General features: G+C 48.1%; 1 protein-coding gene across 1 annotated transcript in view; it reads left to right on the forward strand.

Annotated features, from left to right (window-relative positions):
- COL15A1 (collagen, type XV, alpha 1) overlaps positions 1-16,468 on the forward strand; it is a 128,885-nt gene that overhangs the window by 33,468 nt on the left and 78,949 nt on the right. The window contains exons 3-5 of the mRNA XM_011939492.1: positions 9,422-9,969; positions 11,154-11,228; positions 13,015-13,095. Coding sequence (XP_011794882.1) covers positions 9,422-9,969; positions 11,154-11,228; positions 13,015-13,095 — 704 coding nt within the window. The remainder of the gene's footprint in view (positions 1-9,421; positions 9,970-11,153; positions 11,229-13,014; positions 13,096-16,468) is intronic.

The raw sequence follows: 16,468 nt of genomic DNA on the forward strand, positions 1-16,468 counted from the left end.
ATGCGCCATGTTGGTGTGCTGCACCCGTTAGCTCGTCATTTATCTTAGGTGTATCTCCTAATGCTATCCCTCCCCCCTCCTCCCACCCCATGACAGGCCCTGATGTGTGATGTTCCCCACCCTGTGTCCAAGTGTTCTCATTGCTCAATTCCCACCTATGAGTGACAACATGCGGTGTTTGGTTTTCTGTCCTTGTGACAGTTTGCTCAGAATAATGGTTTCTAGCTTCATCCATGTCCCTACACAGGACATGAACTCATCCTTTTTAATGGCTGCATAGTATTCCCATGGTGTATATGTGCCACATTTTCTTAATCCAGTCTATCATTGATGGACATTTGGGTTGGTTCCAAGTCTTTGCTATTGTGAATAGTGCTGCAATAAACATACGTGTGCATGTGTCTTTATAGCAGCATGATTTATAATCCTTTGGGCATATGCCCAGTAATGGGATGTGGAATGCCTAGGATTTAGTTCAGCCAGCAAACACTTCCTGAGGACCTGCTCAGGGACAGAGCCTGGGTGTGGGGGGCACAGGGAGAAGTGGACCCCAGTTCCTACACTTAAGGAGGTTCCAAGATGGTAGGGTCCGACACCTCTGTGATATAATGCCATATATGCTACATAGAGTCAGAGCCAAGTGCAGGAGCAGGAATGCCCAGACTACCTGGTGGGGGAATCCAAGGAGACTTCATGGAGGAGGTGATAACATTGAAGTTGGGCCCTGAGATGTGTGGAGCAGTTCCTCAGGTGTAGGGAACAGCATACACAAAGGCTCAGAGGTGTAAAAGGTAGGACCCATTCAGGATACCTTGAGATTTCCAGTATGACAATTGCATGGGGAAATAGCAGGGTAATAATAATAGTGAAAGAAATGGCAGCTACCATTTATTAAGCACTCTGTGTGCTAAACAGTGTGCCAAACATTTTAGGTATATTATTTTATTTAAGTCACATAGTTGTCCTCTAAACAAGGTATTTTCATCTGGGGATAAGTGTGGGCTGCTTCCAAGAATCCTCAGGCTGCAGAGTTCCATGATCAGCCCCCATCGGCATGCTCTGCGCCAGTCCCCAATCCCCTCCAGAATGGTGGGATGTCTTCCCACCAGCTGTGATCTCCACCCTCCTCCCTTCCTGCCCAGCTCCAAGCCATCCCAGGTCAAGCCCATGGACCCAGTTGCTGGGCTTGTTTGTCTTGGCTCCCTGGCTTCTCCTCTGCTCCCTGGTGGCTGCCTGAGCAGGTGGCCCTTCTGCTGGAGGCCAAGGGGAAATGAGCCAGCAGGCCCAGGCGCAGCCACGAGTGAGCGTGGGTCACTCCAGGCCAGGGGTCGTCCCCCACCATGCCATGCCATGAGACAGTGGATGTGGAGGGATGTGGTGGGGGTTGCTGAGAGCGGGGCTGGGCTGCTGGGGCTGACTTGGGCTTGCTCTAGATTCATGGCTGGGCTCCCTCTTGGCGGACCCTGTGGAAACAAGGCCTGCGGGCCAGCGCCTATCCATGTGTCCTGTCTTGAATGACTAAGGCCTAGGGGGATGGAGGGCGGGAGGGTTAGGAAGGGATCTTTTTTTGCAGACTTTGGTTTTTGTTAAGCTTATACCTTGCATTTCCCATCTGTCGTCTCATTGAATCCCCACATGAGAAGTGGGCAGGGACCTCCCCTGATAGCAGGAATTCATCCCCCAAAGGCTTTGTGTTTGGTAAAGAGCAAAGGCAGGATCTCATCCCAGCTGTGTCCAAAGAGGAGGATGTTCTCCGCTGCAGGCTGCCTCCTTTGCCCCCTCTCCAGCTGACCAACCACCGGCCAGGGCCCGGAGTGCTCGGGGGCTGTGGGAGGGCTCTGGGACTCATGGTACCCAAGACTCTGCCACCCTTGCTTTGCTGCCCCATCTGTCGCTTCCTGGCTGTGCCTCCTGGTCATGGAAGTCTCCCTGAACATCAGTTTCCCTATCTAGAAAACAAGGATGTTGGATAGATTCATGAATTTTTGTTTTTGCACAGACTCCTGGGCATAAGAATTCCCAGAATTGCCACGCGCAAGCATGGATCTACTGGCCATGGGAAGCACTGGGCTGGTTTAAGCAATTAGTTTTCTGAGTGGGAGCCTCTCAGGCCCGTTGTCCTGTGTCCCCTGAACCCCTACCTGGCCCTGGATCCCTCGGAGACACCACTTGGAAACAAGCCACAGGATGTGAAGCTCTGGCGCTTTTGCTGTCTGTGGCACCAGGAATTTTCCCAGCAGAAAGAGGCTTCCCCCTCCTGTTCCCAGCAGGAGAGAGAGAGGAAGTAGAGGAAAAGCTTTTTACTGGATTGGACAAGTGAAGAAGAAAGCAGAGCTATCAGTAGGGTGTTTGTGGTTTTGTTTTGTTTTTATCTTTAAACCGTGGAGGAGAGAAAAGAAATCTCAGTGGGATGTTTAGTTCTCTTTGTTTCTTTTCCTTCTTTTTTTCTTTCTTTCTGTGCAAAGATAAGCTGAATCTGAGTGAGGAAAAGCAAGAAGAATAGGTTTCATGATTTCTAAAAGTGGATGCAAGGAGTTAATCTCTTTAAAAATATGTAAATGTCTTTACTTTTCATACCATGTATATGCCATAAAATAGGAAAAAGCATAAAAGGATATCCAGTGAAAAGCAAGTCTCCCAGCCCCCAGTCACCAGCTTCCTTCCCTGGAGACAACCGCTACCTCCAGTTTCTTGTGTATTCTTCTAGAGATATTGTAATATACCATATATATTTAAATATCTCATATATTTACTTTGTATTAGTACATATATTTCCAACTGATAGCAATTCAATTCTGCACCTTGTTATTTTGTCTGTTTTTACGTAATACATCTTCTTGATTTTTTCATGTTAGCACTTAAGGAACCACATCTTTTGAAATGCTGCCTTGGATTTCATTGTGTGAACCTATCATAATTTATTATATTCATCATTCCCAAAGATGGGAATGTTAGGTAAATTTAAACCACAATGCAGTGAATATTTTTGTGTGTGCTTTATATTTCACATATGAACTTTATCTGTAAAAAAATTCATAGAAGTATGACTGCTGGGTCAACAAGTACATGCGCATTTGCCATTTTGATAAATGTTATCAAATTGCTTCCCACCACATTATACCAATTTATGTTCCTGCCAGCAACGCAGGAGGCCTGCTGCCTTAAACCCTTGCCAGCACAGCGTATTCTGATCTTTGCCAGTTTGATAGGGAAAATGGTATCTCTTCGTAATCTTAACTTGTCATTTTCTCATTATGAATGAAGTTGAGTATTTTTCATATGTTTAAGATTTTAATTTCTTTTGCTGTGTCTAGAATTTCCTATTCTTTGCCCATTTTTCTTTTGGGTATTCATTTGTTTTTTCATATTAGAGAAATTAGTTTGTTACTGTGATTTTTGTAGCAAATATCATTTCATGGTTTTGGGATTTTCTTTGACATTGTGGGGATTATCATTATTATTATTATTTGCTATGCAGAACTTCTTTATTTCTATGTGGTCAAATTTAACCAAATTTACCAATATTTTAACTAAAATTAATTTCTGTTTTAAAGCAAGTCGTGAACTGGAGAGGATAAGCATTCAATTGAGAATCAAATCTGAGTTCATGGCCAGCAAACACTTCCTCTCTGTTAACCTTAGTTTAGTCTTTTCAAAAATGAGGGGATTGGAGGCTGGGCGAAGGGGCTCACACCTGTAATCCCAGCACTTTGGGAGGCCGAGACAGCAGAATTACTAAGTCCAGGAGTTCGAGACCAACGTAGGCAACATAGCGAGAACCTGTCTCTACAAAAAAATGAAAAAATTAGCTGAGTGTGGTGCTGCATGCCTGTAGTCCCAGCCATTTGGGAGGCTGAGAGGTGGAAGGGTCATTTGAGCCTGGGAGGTGGAGGCTGCAGTGAGCTGTGATCATGCCACTGCATTCCCACCTGGGCAACAGAGCAAGACTCTGTCTCAAAAAAAAAAAAAAAAGAGGGGATTTGATAATATGTACACATTCATTCATTCATTCATTCACTCATCAGTCCTGGCTTGGTTACTGGGAACACAGATGGCCCAGTGGGAAGAGAAACAAGTGACCCAATAGTGACACGCAGGGGCTACGATAGAGGACCCCAGTGTGTACAGAGAGGGCTTCTAATGCAGCCACCAGAGGGGAGGGTGTGGGTGTGGGAAGTGAAGCGAGATTTCAGGGGAAGCAAGGCCTGGGCTGATGAGCAGGAGTCATTCAGTGAAAATAACTGGGCTGGGCTGGGGCAGATGGCACAGAGGAAAGCATTCCTGGCAGGGGTGGGAGTCCCTGGGACACTGTGGGGCACTCCAGGGCTGTGTCAGGCATGTCAGGGAGTAGGGAGTACAGCTTGGTCCTGACCACAGAGGGCCTCTTGAGCCACGTGGCAGCAGCCTGGTCAGCCCTGGCCTGAGGGCCATGAATAATCATATTTTATAGAAGATTTTCTAAGCAGGGCAGCAACAGGATCAGATGTGCTCTTTTGTCGTGGAGGGGTTAATCATTTTTATAAAAATTGTATGAAATATTTTCCATGAAATTAGCTATAAAGAAAAATACAACAAATACTTCTTTTGAATACCACCTAAACAATTAACGCTATTACTACAGTTGAAAAGCCCTGTGGACCTCTCCCAAATTGTATCTCTGTGCCTCCCCTAAATGTTGGCAAGAATATGCTGCTGGAGGGCCTGTGACATGACACAGTTGCTTCAGAGAACAATTTTGCAACATTCAGGGAAGTTACAGGTGCACATACCCATATTATCCAATAATTCCACTTCCAGCTGTGGAATTACCTGCACAGGTAAGCAGGAGGAGATGTATTTAAGGGAGTCCATGGTAGTATCGTTTGTAATATTGATGGAAACCTCACTTTCCACCAACAGAAATGTGAATCAACCCATTGTGGCTTATTTATACCATAGAGTACTGTTGTGAAAATATAAGGCCGGGCCAGGCGTGGTGGCTTACTCACGCCTGTAATCCCAGCACTTTGGGAGGTCAAGGTGGGCGGATCACCTGAGGTCAGGAGTTCGAGACCAGCCTGGCCAACATGGTGAAACCCTGTCTCTACTAAAAGTATAAAAATTAGTCAGGCATGGTGGTGGACACCTGTAATCCCAGCTACTCAGGAGGCTGAGGCAGGAGAATCGCTTGAACCCTGGAGTCAGAGGGTGCAGTGAGCAGAGATTGCGCCATTGCACTCCAGCCTGGGCAACAAGAGCAAGACTCCGTCTCAAAAAAAAGAAAAGAAAATATAAGACCAGAGTCACATGTATCAGCAGGGATAAATCTAAAAACATACAATGCTGAGTGAAAAATAAAAACAAGTTCCAGAAGAATGCATGCATTATGCCACCATTTACATGAGGTTTCGAACACACACCATGGTTCTACATTCTGTTGGAAACATTATATCGAGTGAACATACAAATGCATGGGAGTGATAAACACCAAATTCACAAGAATGGCTCCTGCCAGGGCATGGGCAGAGGAAAAGGACCGAAGAGAGTTCATGAGAGCTTCGGCTGAATTGATATTGTCTTTCTTAAGTGGAGTGGTGGGCACATACTTGTTCCTCATAATATTATAATTATTTTTTTTAAAGACAGCTCTCACTCTGCCACCCAGGCTGGAGTGCAGTGGGGTGATCATAGCTCACTGTAGCCTCAAACTCCTAGGCTCAAGTGATCCTCCTGGCCCAACTTCCAGAGTAGCAGATTACAGGCACACACCACCACATTCTGCTAATTTTTAAAGTTTTTTTGTAGAGATGAGGTCTTTCTATGTTGCCCAGGCTGGTCTCAAACTCCTGGCCTCCACATTCTTCCTACCTTGGCCTCTTAAAACACCAGAATTACAGGTATGAGCCACCATACCTGGCCCTATTTTAAAATTTTTAAAAATGATATATATAGAGAGAGAGACAGGGTCTTTCTTTGTCGCCCAGGCTGAAGTGCAGTGGCACGATCGTAGTTCACTGCAGCCTCAAACTCTTGGGTTCAAGTGATCCTACCACTTCCGCTTCCCGAATAGCTGAGATTACAGGCACACGTGACCGCACCCATCAATGTATAATGTATTTTATTCATCCATTGTTTTTCAAAATGATTTCGACATATAATCACCATAAATAGTATTGAGATTTTTTTTTCCAAACGAAGTCTTTGAAATTTAGTTTGTAGTTTACATTTATGACACATCTCAGTTGGAAAGACCCATATTGCAAGTGCCCAATAGCCATATGTGGCTACTGGTTATCATACCAGACAGGGCGGGGTCTGGTATGATAGAACCCTAGAGGTCACCAGTTACAACCTGATACAACCTTAACACAGATAGAGTTGTGTCAGGTGACTTCTGTGGTTCTTTTCTGAACGAGCAAGTCTAGATGACGACGACAATGATGATGATGATGATGATGATGATGGCTACTTTTTTCTTTTTTTTTTTTTTTAGACAGGGTTTCTCTGTCACCCAGGCTGGAGTACAGTGGCGTGATCATGGCTCACTGCAGTCTTGACCACCTGGGTTCAAGCAATCCTCCCACCTCAGCCTCCTGGGTAGTGGGGACTACAGGTGCATACCACCTGGCTTTTTTGTTGTTTTGTGGAGATGAGGTCTTACTATGTTGCCCAGGCTGGCCTTGAACTCCTGAGCTCAAGCAATCTGCACTCGTTGTCCTCCCAAAGTGGTGGGATTACAGTTGTGAGCCACAGTGTGTCCAGCCATGATATCCACCACTTTTTAGGCATTTGCCATGTGCCAGCACTTTGTATTATGTCCTCTAACCCTCACAACAAACCTATGGGCTAATTACTAATGTTTTTAAAAATTGTAGTTAAACATACATAGCATAAAATTTGGCATTTTAACCATCTGACAACCAAGTGCCTCATATTGTTCTTCACACTGTATTTTTTTGTGTAACCTAGATATTTCATAATAATTGAGGTTAGTACTGGCCGTGAGCAGCCTTCTCTGTGAGTGTCGTGGAGTCGGGGTCGGGGCACGGCAGTCAGGGCATCTCTCTCTCCCAGCCACCGAGTATACATACCTATTCATGGGAAGTTTGAGTTCCTGGACCACCTGGAGTCTTGACTCCATCCTTCTTGCTGCTGAAGGGTCATTGATACAGTAGGCAGACTAGGTGGAGCCCCACCCACAACCCTGGTAGAGACTCCCCCATCTCAGTGAGGCTGCAGCAGTGAATCAGCCAGAAATCACACCAGCCGTGGCTCGAAAATGTCCTGCCACTTACTAGCTGGGTAACCTCGGGCCAGTCATCTCATCTCCCCAAGGGATAAGAGCAGTTAATTTCCAGGGCTGCTGTGAGGACTAAGTAAAACTGTGCATGAAAACCACGTTGTTATTATTCTTTATAAGGGAGCTCAAGGGCACAGAGGCAGGCTCCCATGTCAGCCTCGCTTTCCTGGTCAGTGCTGCAGGAGTGATTATCCCTGTCCATCTTGAGGTTGTTCAGTGGATATGATAAAAATAAAGAATAGTGAATGTTTGTTGCATCGCTACCATTATTAACCAGGGGTTTCCCTGGACGGTCTCATCTAGTCATTCTTTTGGAGCCCATTCTCGTGCCTGTATGATGGAGGAAGACACTCAGACGTGGAGTGGTTCAGTGACTCACTGGAGGTCACAGAGCTATGTAGTTGTGTCCAATAAGATGGTGACAAGTTGGGTAAACTGGAAATCAGGCTGATTCCTCAGGTAGGGCTTTCCTTAGAGGGCCCCTCTAGTGTTTGGGGTTTTTTCTGGAGACCAAGCCGCCAAGTCCCCAGAAACCACTCAGGTTCCCAATGGCCTCTGGCCTTTGGCCGTAGCCCGGACAGCCATCAGGTGAGTCTGCCCTGCCCTCTGGCCTCCAGAAGAGGACACCTCTTGATTCTGATCCTCACTCATTCCAGGCCTCCTCATCCGGTTGAATCCTCAGGATCTGGTTTCACTTCCAAGGCCAAAAGGTGTTACTTGTCCATTGTCCTGGCTACAGTCATCTTGTCCCCCTCTCCCTGGGACCTGCCTTCCTGTCTCAGTGCTGGTACCTTGGATATCAACTCCAGGAGTGGGTGCATGTTGCTGCAAGCCAGGCTGCAGCCTTCTCCTGGGGAAAATAGTTGGATGGGCCAACATTCTTGAGCCTGGAGTCTTTTTCAGGACACCATAATGGAGCCCCATCATTTCTCCCTGCAAGGTGTGGTGGCATAGCCTCTGGGGTCAGATGCTCCGGGTTTGAAACCTGCATGCAACTTACCTTGAGCAAATTTGTTAATTTCTCTAAGCCTCAGTTTTCTCAGAAGTAAGATGGGGATAACAGTTCCTAACCTCGTAGGCTTGTTGTGAGGATTACATGAGCTAATGTATGTAGAGAGCTTAGAGCAGGGCCTGGTACAGAAAGAGCATAGGGAGTGTGGATGATGATGATGGTGATAATGATGGTGGTGATGATGATGATGATGATGGCGGTGATGTCAAAGGCAATGACAATGATGCAAATTTCAATTGCTCTGAGGCCTGGGAACACTTCACTCTGTCCCTGATTTTCCCCTCACACTGGAGGGACTTAAACGATAGACCTCAAAACAAAACAAACCTATCCAGTTTTTTTTTTTTCTTTTTCTTTTTCTTTTTTTTTGAGATGGACTCTCCCTCTGTTACTGAGGCTAGAGTGCCGTGGTGCAATCTCGGCTCACTAGAACTGCCACCTCCAGGGTTCAAGCGAGTCTCATGCCTCAGTCTCCAAAGTAGCTGAGATTACAGGCATGTGCCAGCACACCTGGCTAATTTTCATATTTTTAGTAGAGTCAAGGCTTTACCATGTTGGCCATGCTGGCCTCGAACTCCTGACCTCAAGTGATCCACCCGCCTAGGCCTCCCAAAATACTGGGATTACAGGTGTGAGCCACCATGCCTGGACCCTATTCAGTTTTATAGTGGGGAAAAAAAACTCCAAGTTGATGGGGGGAACATTATATATTCTAGGGATTACTCATAAGCGTTTTCTAAACTGCAGGTCATAAACTTTTAGTGGGTTACAAAATCAATTTAGTAGTTCATTACCAGCATGTTTTTAATAAAATGAAACAGAAAAAGAATAATTAAATGGAAAGAAAAATATTTGAGTGCCTGGTGAGTATTAAAAGCCAATCATGTTCTATGAAACTTTTGTTTCAGTGTTACAGATATCTGTCTACACGTGTGTATGCTGGGTTGCAATGTAAATGCATTTCTTATTGTGAGTCGTTGTCAAAAACGTTTGAAAAACAACCATTTAGGAACTACAGTTTCAGTGGGGTTCCTGAGTGATCCCATTTCACTTGTGACTGCATTTCTTCCTCATTTTCAAGCAAAGTGGAATATGCCTGTAAGGCATGGTCTCTCTCTCCCTCCATGCAGAGTCTGCTTCCCAAGGTCACCTGGACCTCACGCAGCTCATCGGTGTCCCGCTGCCCTCGTCTGTATCCTTTGTCACAGGCTATGGTGGCTTCCCGGCCTACAGCTTTGGCCCTGGTGCCAATGTCGGCCGCCCAGCCAGGACTCTCATCCCATCCACCTTCTTCAGGGACTTCGCCATCAGTGTCATGGTGAAGCCCAGCAGCACCCACGGTGGTGTGCTCTTCGCCATCACTGATGCCTTCCAGAAGGTCATCTACCTGGGCCTGCGGCTCTCAGGTGTGGAGGACGGCCACCAGCGGGTCATCCTCTACTACACGGAGCCGGGCTCCCACGTGTCCCAAGAGGCTGCTGCCTTCTCGGTGCCCGTGATGACCCACAGGTGGAACCGCTTCGCCGTGATTGTCCAGGGTGAGGAAGTGGCCCTCCTCGTGGACTGTGAGGAGCACAGCCGCATCCCCTTCCAGCGGTCCCCCCAGGCTTTAACTTTCGAGTCCAGCGCTGGAATCTTCGTGGGCAATGCAGGAGCTACAGGACTTGAGAGATTCACTGTGAGTCAAAGTCCCACTTCAGGTAGACCAGGGAGGTGGATGGTCAGAGACTCACCATGCAATAAATGGAGCAACTATTATTGTTAGTATTTTATTCTTATGTCCTCAAAGAGGCATGCATGTTATGACAGGAAATCACACTAGGCCTGGGACCCCAAAACCTAGATTTTCATCCTCAGTTTTCAACTTATCTTGTGGATTTGAGACAGTTATCTGGATTCTCTCATCCTCTCTGTTTCCTTATCTGTAAGTGGAGATAAGAAAGCCTACCCCACAGGCTTGTAGGTCAAATAAGATAACCTGTGTGAAAATACTTTGTACGTTTTAAGATTTTATATATAAGAGCAAGGTTTGTTATAGCCCTAAATGGTTTGATCTTTGGATATCAGTGGCAATTGCACTTAAGTAATTTCTGAAAAGGTGGGATACACTAGAATACCAGAGTGAGAGGTAGCTTTTCCCTCCTTCTAGACAATGTGCACTTAAAAAAAATTAAACTGACTTTACTATCAAAATGGGCTTTTATGAATAAGGCATTCTAAAGATCACTAAGTTATTGTAGGTACTCATTTAGTCAGCACACGTATTTACTGATGTCTTATTGGTGAACAGGACAGCACCATGGGGTGGAGTCTGGGTTTATCTGGAGTAGAGTGAAAGACATTGGAGAATGTTAAGAAGTTAAAATCCGATGGGCAGTTTTTAAATGCTCACTTTGGGAGCCTCGTGGAGAGGAAGCTGTCAGGTGTGGGGAGAGGGGATGAGAGTGGAGGCAGGGAGGCTGCAGTAGCAGCCCTTCTTGGGAGGGGGCCTTCAAACCCAGAAGCGTTGAGCTGCAGGGGAAAGAGCTTTCTGGGAGAGGGAGACGTGTGTTTCAGGGCCTGCCACTGACAAGCTGGGGACCTGGAGACAGGAGGCTGCTGTAATGTCCATACTTGAACACTATGCTCCCCAAGGACCTCTCTGGCCCAGGGGTCAGTATGATACTGGCCCAAGGAGAATCCCCCCCATAACTGAGAGTGGGCCAAGAGGTGGCCTGGCTTTGTGGTTGAGGCCACAGGCCATACATCCTCACTCCCGTGCTTTTACCTGTGCTTCTCCATTACAAAAGCAATCATGTCTTCCACTGGCAGTCATGCTGTGAACATGCAAACCATGGCTTCTGATCCCTCTCTTTTCCCCAGGGCTCCCTCCAGCAGCTCACCGTGCACCCTGACCCCAGGACTCCCGAGGAGCTGTGCGACCCCGAAGAGTCCTCGGTGAGCTCCCCTACTATCCCACAGTGGGCCCTGCAACCCCAGCAGCTGGGGCCTGGGGAGGGCTGGATGCCCAGACAGTGGCGTGAAGTTTCTGCAACCTCTCATTTTGGCAAGTGCTGCCTCAAGTCCTATTTTGGGCTTTTGGCGTGATTTCACTTTTTAAAGAGCGTCAGCCATCTCTGGTGCGGGGAGCTGTGTTTCTTATAAGGTGTCAGGATCTTCCATGGCTGTGGCCGTCAATGGCCTGCTTTCCTGCCTTCTTGCCAAAAAATGGTGTCAGGATTCTAAAATCAAAGTTAAAACTGAGATATTCTGGGAGCAAATTCCCATAAAAAACGATCCTCAACTTAGCTTTTATGCTTGGCAAATGATTTCGTTCCTAAGCTGGTGGGCAGGAAAAAAAAAAGATGACTCCTTCTTCCTTCCCTCCTTCCCTTCCTCTAAGGATTGACTGAGCACCTACTAGGTGGCAGCCCTGGGTAGGTGCTGGAAATAAAGGGATAACTGGGAACTGTTTAATAAGCTGCTCATATGTACTTCCATACCAAAATACAGTGGCAGAGCAGAGTGTGATGAGAACATGGGGAGATCCTCAAACCCAAACTCAACGTGTCAGGTGGGAGCAGGAAGAGGAAAGAGGCGGAACTTGAAACGAGTTAGGGAGCAGGTGATGCCTGAACAATGACAAGGGTGAGGCCTCCCAGGTAGAAGGGGTCCCAGGATGCAGTCAGAGGCGAGCAGAAGGTAGCACATTCCTACAATTCCTGTTGCTCTTTGGGTGGCGTCAACCCCGCAACAGAACATAAATTGATCTCGTTAACTTTGTGAAAAACAAAATGCTGTGGATTCTGTTGGAAAGCCCCTGAGAAGTGGCATTTGGGCCTGTGAGAATGCCTGTGTTCCATGAGCCAGTGGTCCCAGCCTGACAGTCATATGACGCTGATTAGTGTAGTCTCGTGTTCGTCTCTGCATTGCCATTAATACTGAAAAAGTAGAAACAACCCAAGGGTCCAAGAACAAAGGACTGGTCACAAAATCACAGCACTCGGGCTCCTTGTCTGCCTTTGGGAGGCTAATTAGAAAGATTAGGTAACGCCAGGAAGTCATGATTTGGCTGTAATGGTTCCCAGCGCAAGATTCCAATGACAGCCTCACAAAGGTTGGGAGAGTGGTGGGGACCTGGATAGAATGAAAGACAATATGTTAGAGTGTAAAATGATTGTGTATTTTGTTAGAGCAATAAAATGTGGAAAGAAATATAATGAACAACCAGGCTGGGTGCAGTAGCTCATGCCTGTAATCCCAGCACTTTGGGAGGCCGAGGTGGGTGGATCACTTGTGGTCAGGAGTTTGAGACCAGCCTGGCCAACATGGTGAAACCCCGTCTTTACTAAAAATACAAAAATTAGCCAGGTGTGGTGGTGCATGCCTGTAATCCCAGCTACTCGGGAGGCTGAGGCAGGAGAATCGTTTGAACCCAGGAGGCAGAGTTTGCAGTGAGCCGAGATCGCACCGCTGCACTCCAGCCTGGGTGACAGAGTAAGAGGGACCCTGTCTCAAAAAAATAAATAAATAAAATAAATAAATAAAACAAATAACCAACCATGCACGCTGCACACACGCTGTCTCCTTAACCCCACTCTGTCTCTGATAGACACACACACATACACACACGGTTCCTCTGTAGGAGAGTCGGTTTGTCAGTTTCTGTGACTTTCCCAGTTGTCCAACTCTTATGGGCCCTGGCCACTCTGCCCAGTATGTGGCACAGTTTGTCTCCACACAGGCATCTGGAGAGACCAGTGGGCTGCAGGAGGCAGACGGAGTAGCTGAGATCTTAGAAGCCGTCACCTACACTCAAGCCCCGGTGAGTACTGGGATGCTGTGCCATGTGATCTTGGTCAGCTTTTAACAGGCTGAGAATTACTAGAGGGACCCCAGAGCCCTGGGTCTGACCTCTTTGTTTTCAGACCTGTGAGCTTAATCGTTGACTCATCTGGGAAGGTCAGGAAAGTACCAACCAATGGGCCCTTTGCAAAATCCCCTGGTAAACTGGAACACCAGCTCCCTCAGTGCCACCCTGTGTTCGTGACCATCAGAGGGCTGTCAAGGGCAAACGCTGTGCTCTATTGCTTTGGAACCTTGGGTAAAAAGCCTGTGGCCTTGGGTAACTTACTCAACCATTCTGAACCTCAACTCCTCTTCCAAGAATGGTGATTCTAATAGGCCTGTCTCATAGGGTTGTTTCCAGGGTTAGATGATGAAGTGCAGGGACAAGCCTCAGCCCAGCATCTGGCACGAGGGAAACGGCCCTGAACGATGGCTCTTGTTACATTTGCTCAGGACTCCAGCTGTGAAAGCACAGTTAGGACCCTAGTCTTGTGAGTCACAGAGTCCTCCAGGGAGCTCATTTCTGGCGCATGGGAAAGGCAATCCTAACTTCCAGTGGCCTGGACCTCTTCCCTCCTGGGGATGCACGCTGTGGCTGAGACGTGGAAGTGGTTTTGAAAGCACTGAGTCAGACTGTGGGGACTATGGGGACACCCAGGAGCCCGTTTTTAATGAAAACAGCAAGCAGCAGCGGAGTCACTAAACACAGCAGAGCTTCAGCCTTCTCCCTGCCTGGTTGGGCTACTTTGTAAACTCATCTCTAATAGAAGAAATCAGGGAAATGGAAATAAGGCAGTGGCTGGAGATTACAGACCTTGGGCAGCAGGGCTGTGGATGCAGCAGAGCTGTGGATGCAGCAGAATAGAACTAGAGTCTGTTAGCACTGGAAGGACCTAAAAGTCCTTCTGTACATCTCTTTCTGTACAGAGGTGTACAGAAACCTGCCCTTTGTATACAAACTCAGCAAACCAAGGCCCAGAGAGGGGAAGACACTGACTGAAGGGTGTGTGGGCAGGACTGGGTTAACAGCATGAGTCTCCTGATGCCCATCCATGGGGTCATGGCCTGGGTGGTATTGCAAAAGTCCATCCCCAGGATGGCAGCCAACTCTTGGCCAGCTGGGATGAAGGAAGTCAAGGCTCCAAGTTGCCTGCCTACCTAGTGACTGGGGAGGGCAACTGCTTTGGGTGGTGTGGCTATCCTGTGTGCCCATCAGCCCTTGGCCATCCCACTGGCATGTCCCAACCTGGGGCAGCAGGGCACAGAGTGGCCTTCACATCTGATGCTGCCCTGTGTACCAGTTCACAATTCACAGTGAGGCCAACTCGGGCCGAGGTGCCAACAGCCCAAGGTGGCCCTGAGAGAGGGACAGGAAAGGAGAGTGGGGTTTGAGCCTGAGGTGATCACCTCAGGATAGGGAAAGGAGTAAGGCAGAAAAGCTTGGGATGGGGCACTAGAGCTGGGCAACTTTGGACAGAGGTAGAGAAGTGGGAGGGGAAGGAAGAGAACTGGCATTTCTTGATACCACTGTGTACTTGGTGCTATTGTATACATGATTTCACTTTTGTTTCTTGCCACCCTGCAAGGTAGGTGGCATCAGTCCCATTGTGCAGATTCAGAAATGAATGCCCAGGAGGTGGGGTGGCTCTGCCAGGGTCACAGGGTAGTGAAGTCAGGACTCAAGCCAGGCCCCACTGACTCCCCAGCCTTGGACCCTCCCCAGGACCATGGCACTGCAGGCACTGGGGCAGATGTGGGGCACGTGTCAGCCAAGGGGGGCTACGAAATCAATCCCCAGACTCTCTGGAAAAGTGAAAAAGAAAAAGTTGTTGGTGATTTGATGGACTTGGTGGCCTCTGGGGAACCTCAAACACTTTCTTTCCAGGCTTCCCCAGCCCCACTTTTCTCAGTGGTTTTATGGGAACTGGTGCAAATCAGAGTTCCACCAAGCATGAATCCCAGCCCTGCCACTTACTGACTCTTGACCTTGAGCAAGTGACTTAAGCTCTCCAAGGCTCAGTTTCCTCCTTGGTTACAATACAGCGGACCTGCCTCACAGGGTTAGTGTGAGAATTAGATGAATTGCCCTGTGCAAAATGCTTGGACAGTGTCTGTTGTTGCTACTGTTGACCAATGGGTTTGTTGTGAGGATTAAGGGAGGTGATGTGATGTGTCAGAGAGCTGCTCAGGGCTGGACTCAGCACCGGGCATAGTACAGATGCCTTGTTCCCCTTGGGGCCTCCTGGTTGGCCGGTGGCTGGGGCTGACAGGCATGCCAAACCCCTGTGGCTGCCTTCAGTTATTAAGGGGATTCCCCTGGGCTGTGCCTCGAGGCCTGGCGGTCCTGACCTTAACTTGTCTGTTCCCGATCATCTGAATGCCTTCCCTGTGCGCCCGTCTGTCTGCGCCACTGTTCACGCACTTCCATGTGCTTCAATTTCCTTTAGTCTCATTTGCAGGGAGGTGTTTGGGGTCTCTTCTACATAGGAGGGCACTGAGGTCATGGAGATGATTGCTGGAGGCTACCCAGCCTGAAGGTGGCAGAGCCAGGTCTCCAGCCCAGGGTCCAGAGTGCACTCAGTCATGCCACCCCTGAGCTGGGGACTTCCCCCTTTTAACATCTCCTGGAAGGGCTTTATGGCTTTTTTCAGCAGCCACCCTCTAGGACGGGGAATTTCCCTCTTCAGCTCAGACAGTCCCCCTCCCTCCGCCTTGTCTGTCTGGCTTCTTTCTTGGAATGAATCTCACTTCCCCATCCTCAGCCTTTCCAGCCTGCCACCCTTTGAGACATGAGCCATCGCCAGTGAACTGAATTGCAGACTTTCTGAGTGGACAGGGACTAGAAAGTCTGCCCCTCCTTGCTCTCTTTCCCATTTAGGGTCGGGGTCCTTGCTATCCAATTCTTTGCATTTTCAGAAAGTTCTATGCTGTTGGAATTAACATCCCTATGGTTCTCAGCCCTGGCTGTGCATCAGGGTCATTTGTGTGTAAGTGTGTGTCGGGGGTGGGGGTGGCATGGGGGTTTGGGGAGGCACTGTGGGTGGGGTTTGGTCTTTAAAAGCAGATTCTTGCCTGGGCTGCAGACCTGGATGTTCAACTTCAGTAGATCTGGAGTGAAAGATCCTAGAATCTGTATTGACAAAAAGCTCTGCAGGTGATTCTGGTCCTCAGCCAGGGCCTCTTTCCCAACCACACCCAGATGCTCACAGTTCTCTGGACAGACCAAGCACTTTCTCCCCTCCATGGCGCCTTAGTTCCTGCGATTCTGTTTGCCTGGAGGGCCCCTCCCAGCTCCCCTTTCTGCCTGGCAAGTTCCTACTTAGCCTTCAGGCTCCAGTCCACATCCTCTC

Source organism: Colobus angolensis, unplaced genomic scaffold (assembly GCF_000951035.1).
Source record: "Colobus angolensis palliatus isolate OR3802 unplaced genomic scaffold, Cang.pa_1.0 Scaffold181, whole genome shotgun sequence".
Classification (NCBI taxonomy): Eukaryota; Metazoa; Chordata; class Mammalia; order Primates; family Cercopithecidae; genus Colobus; species Colobus angolensis.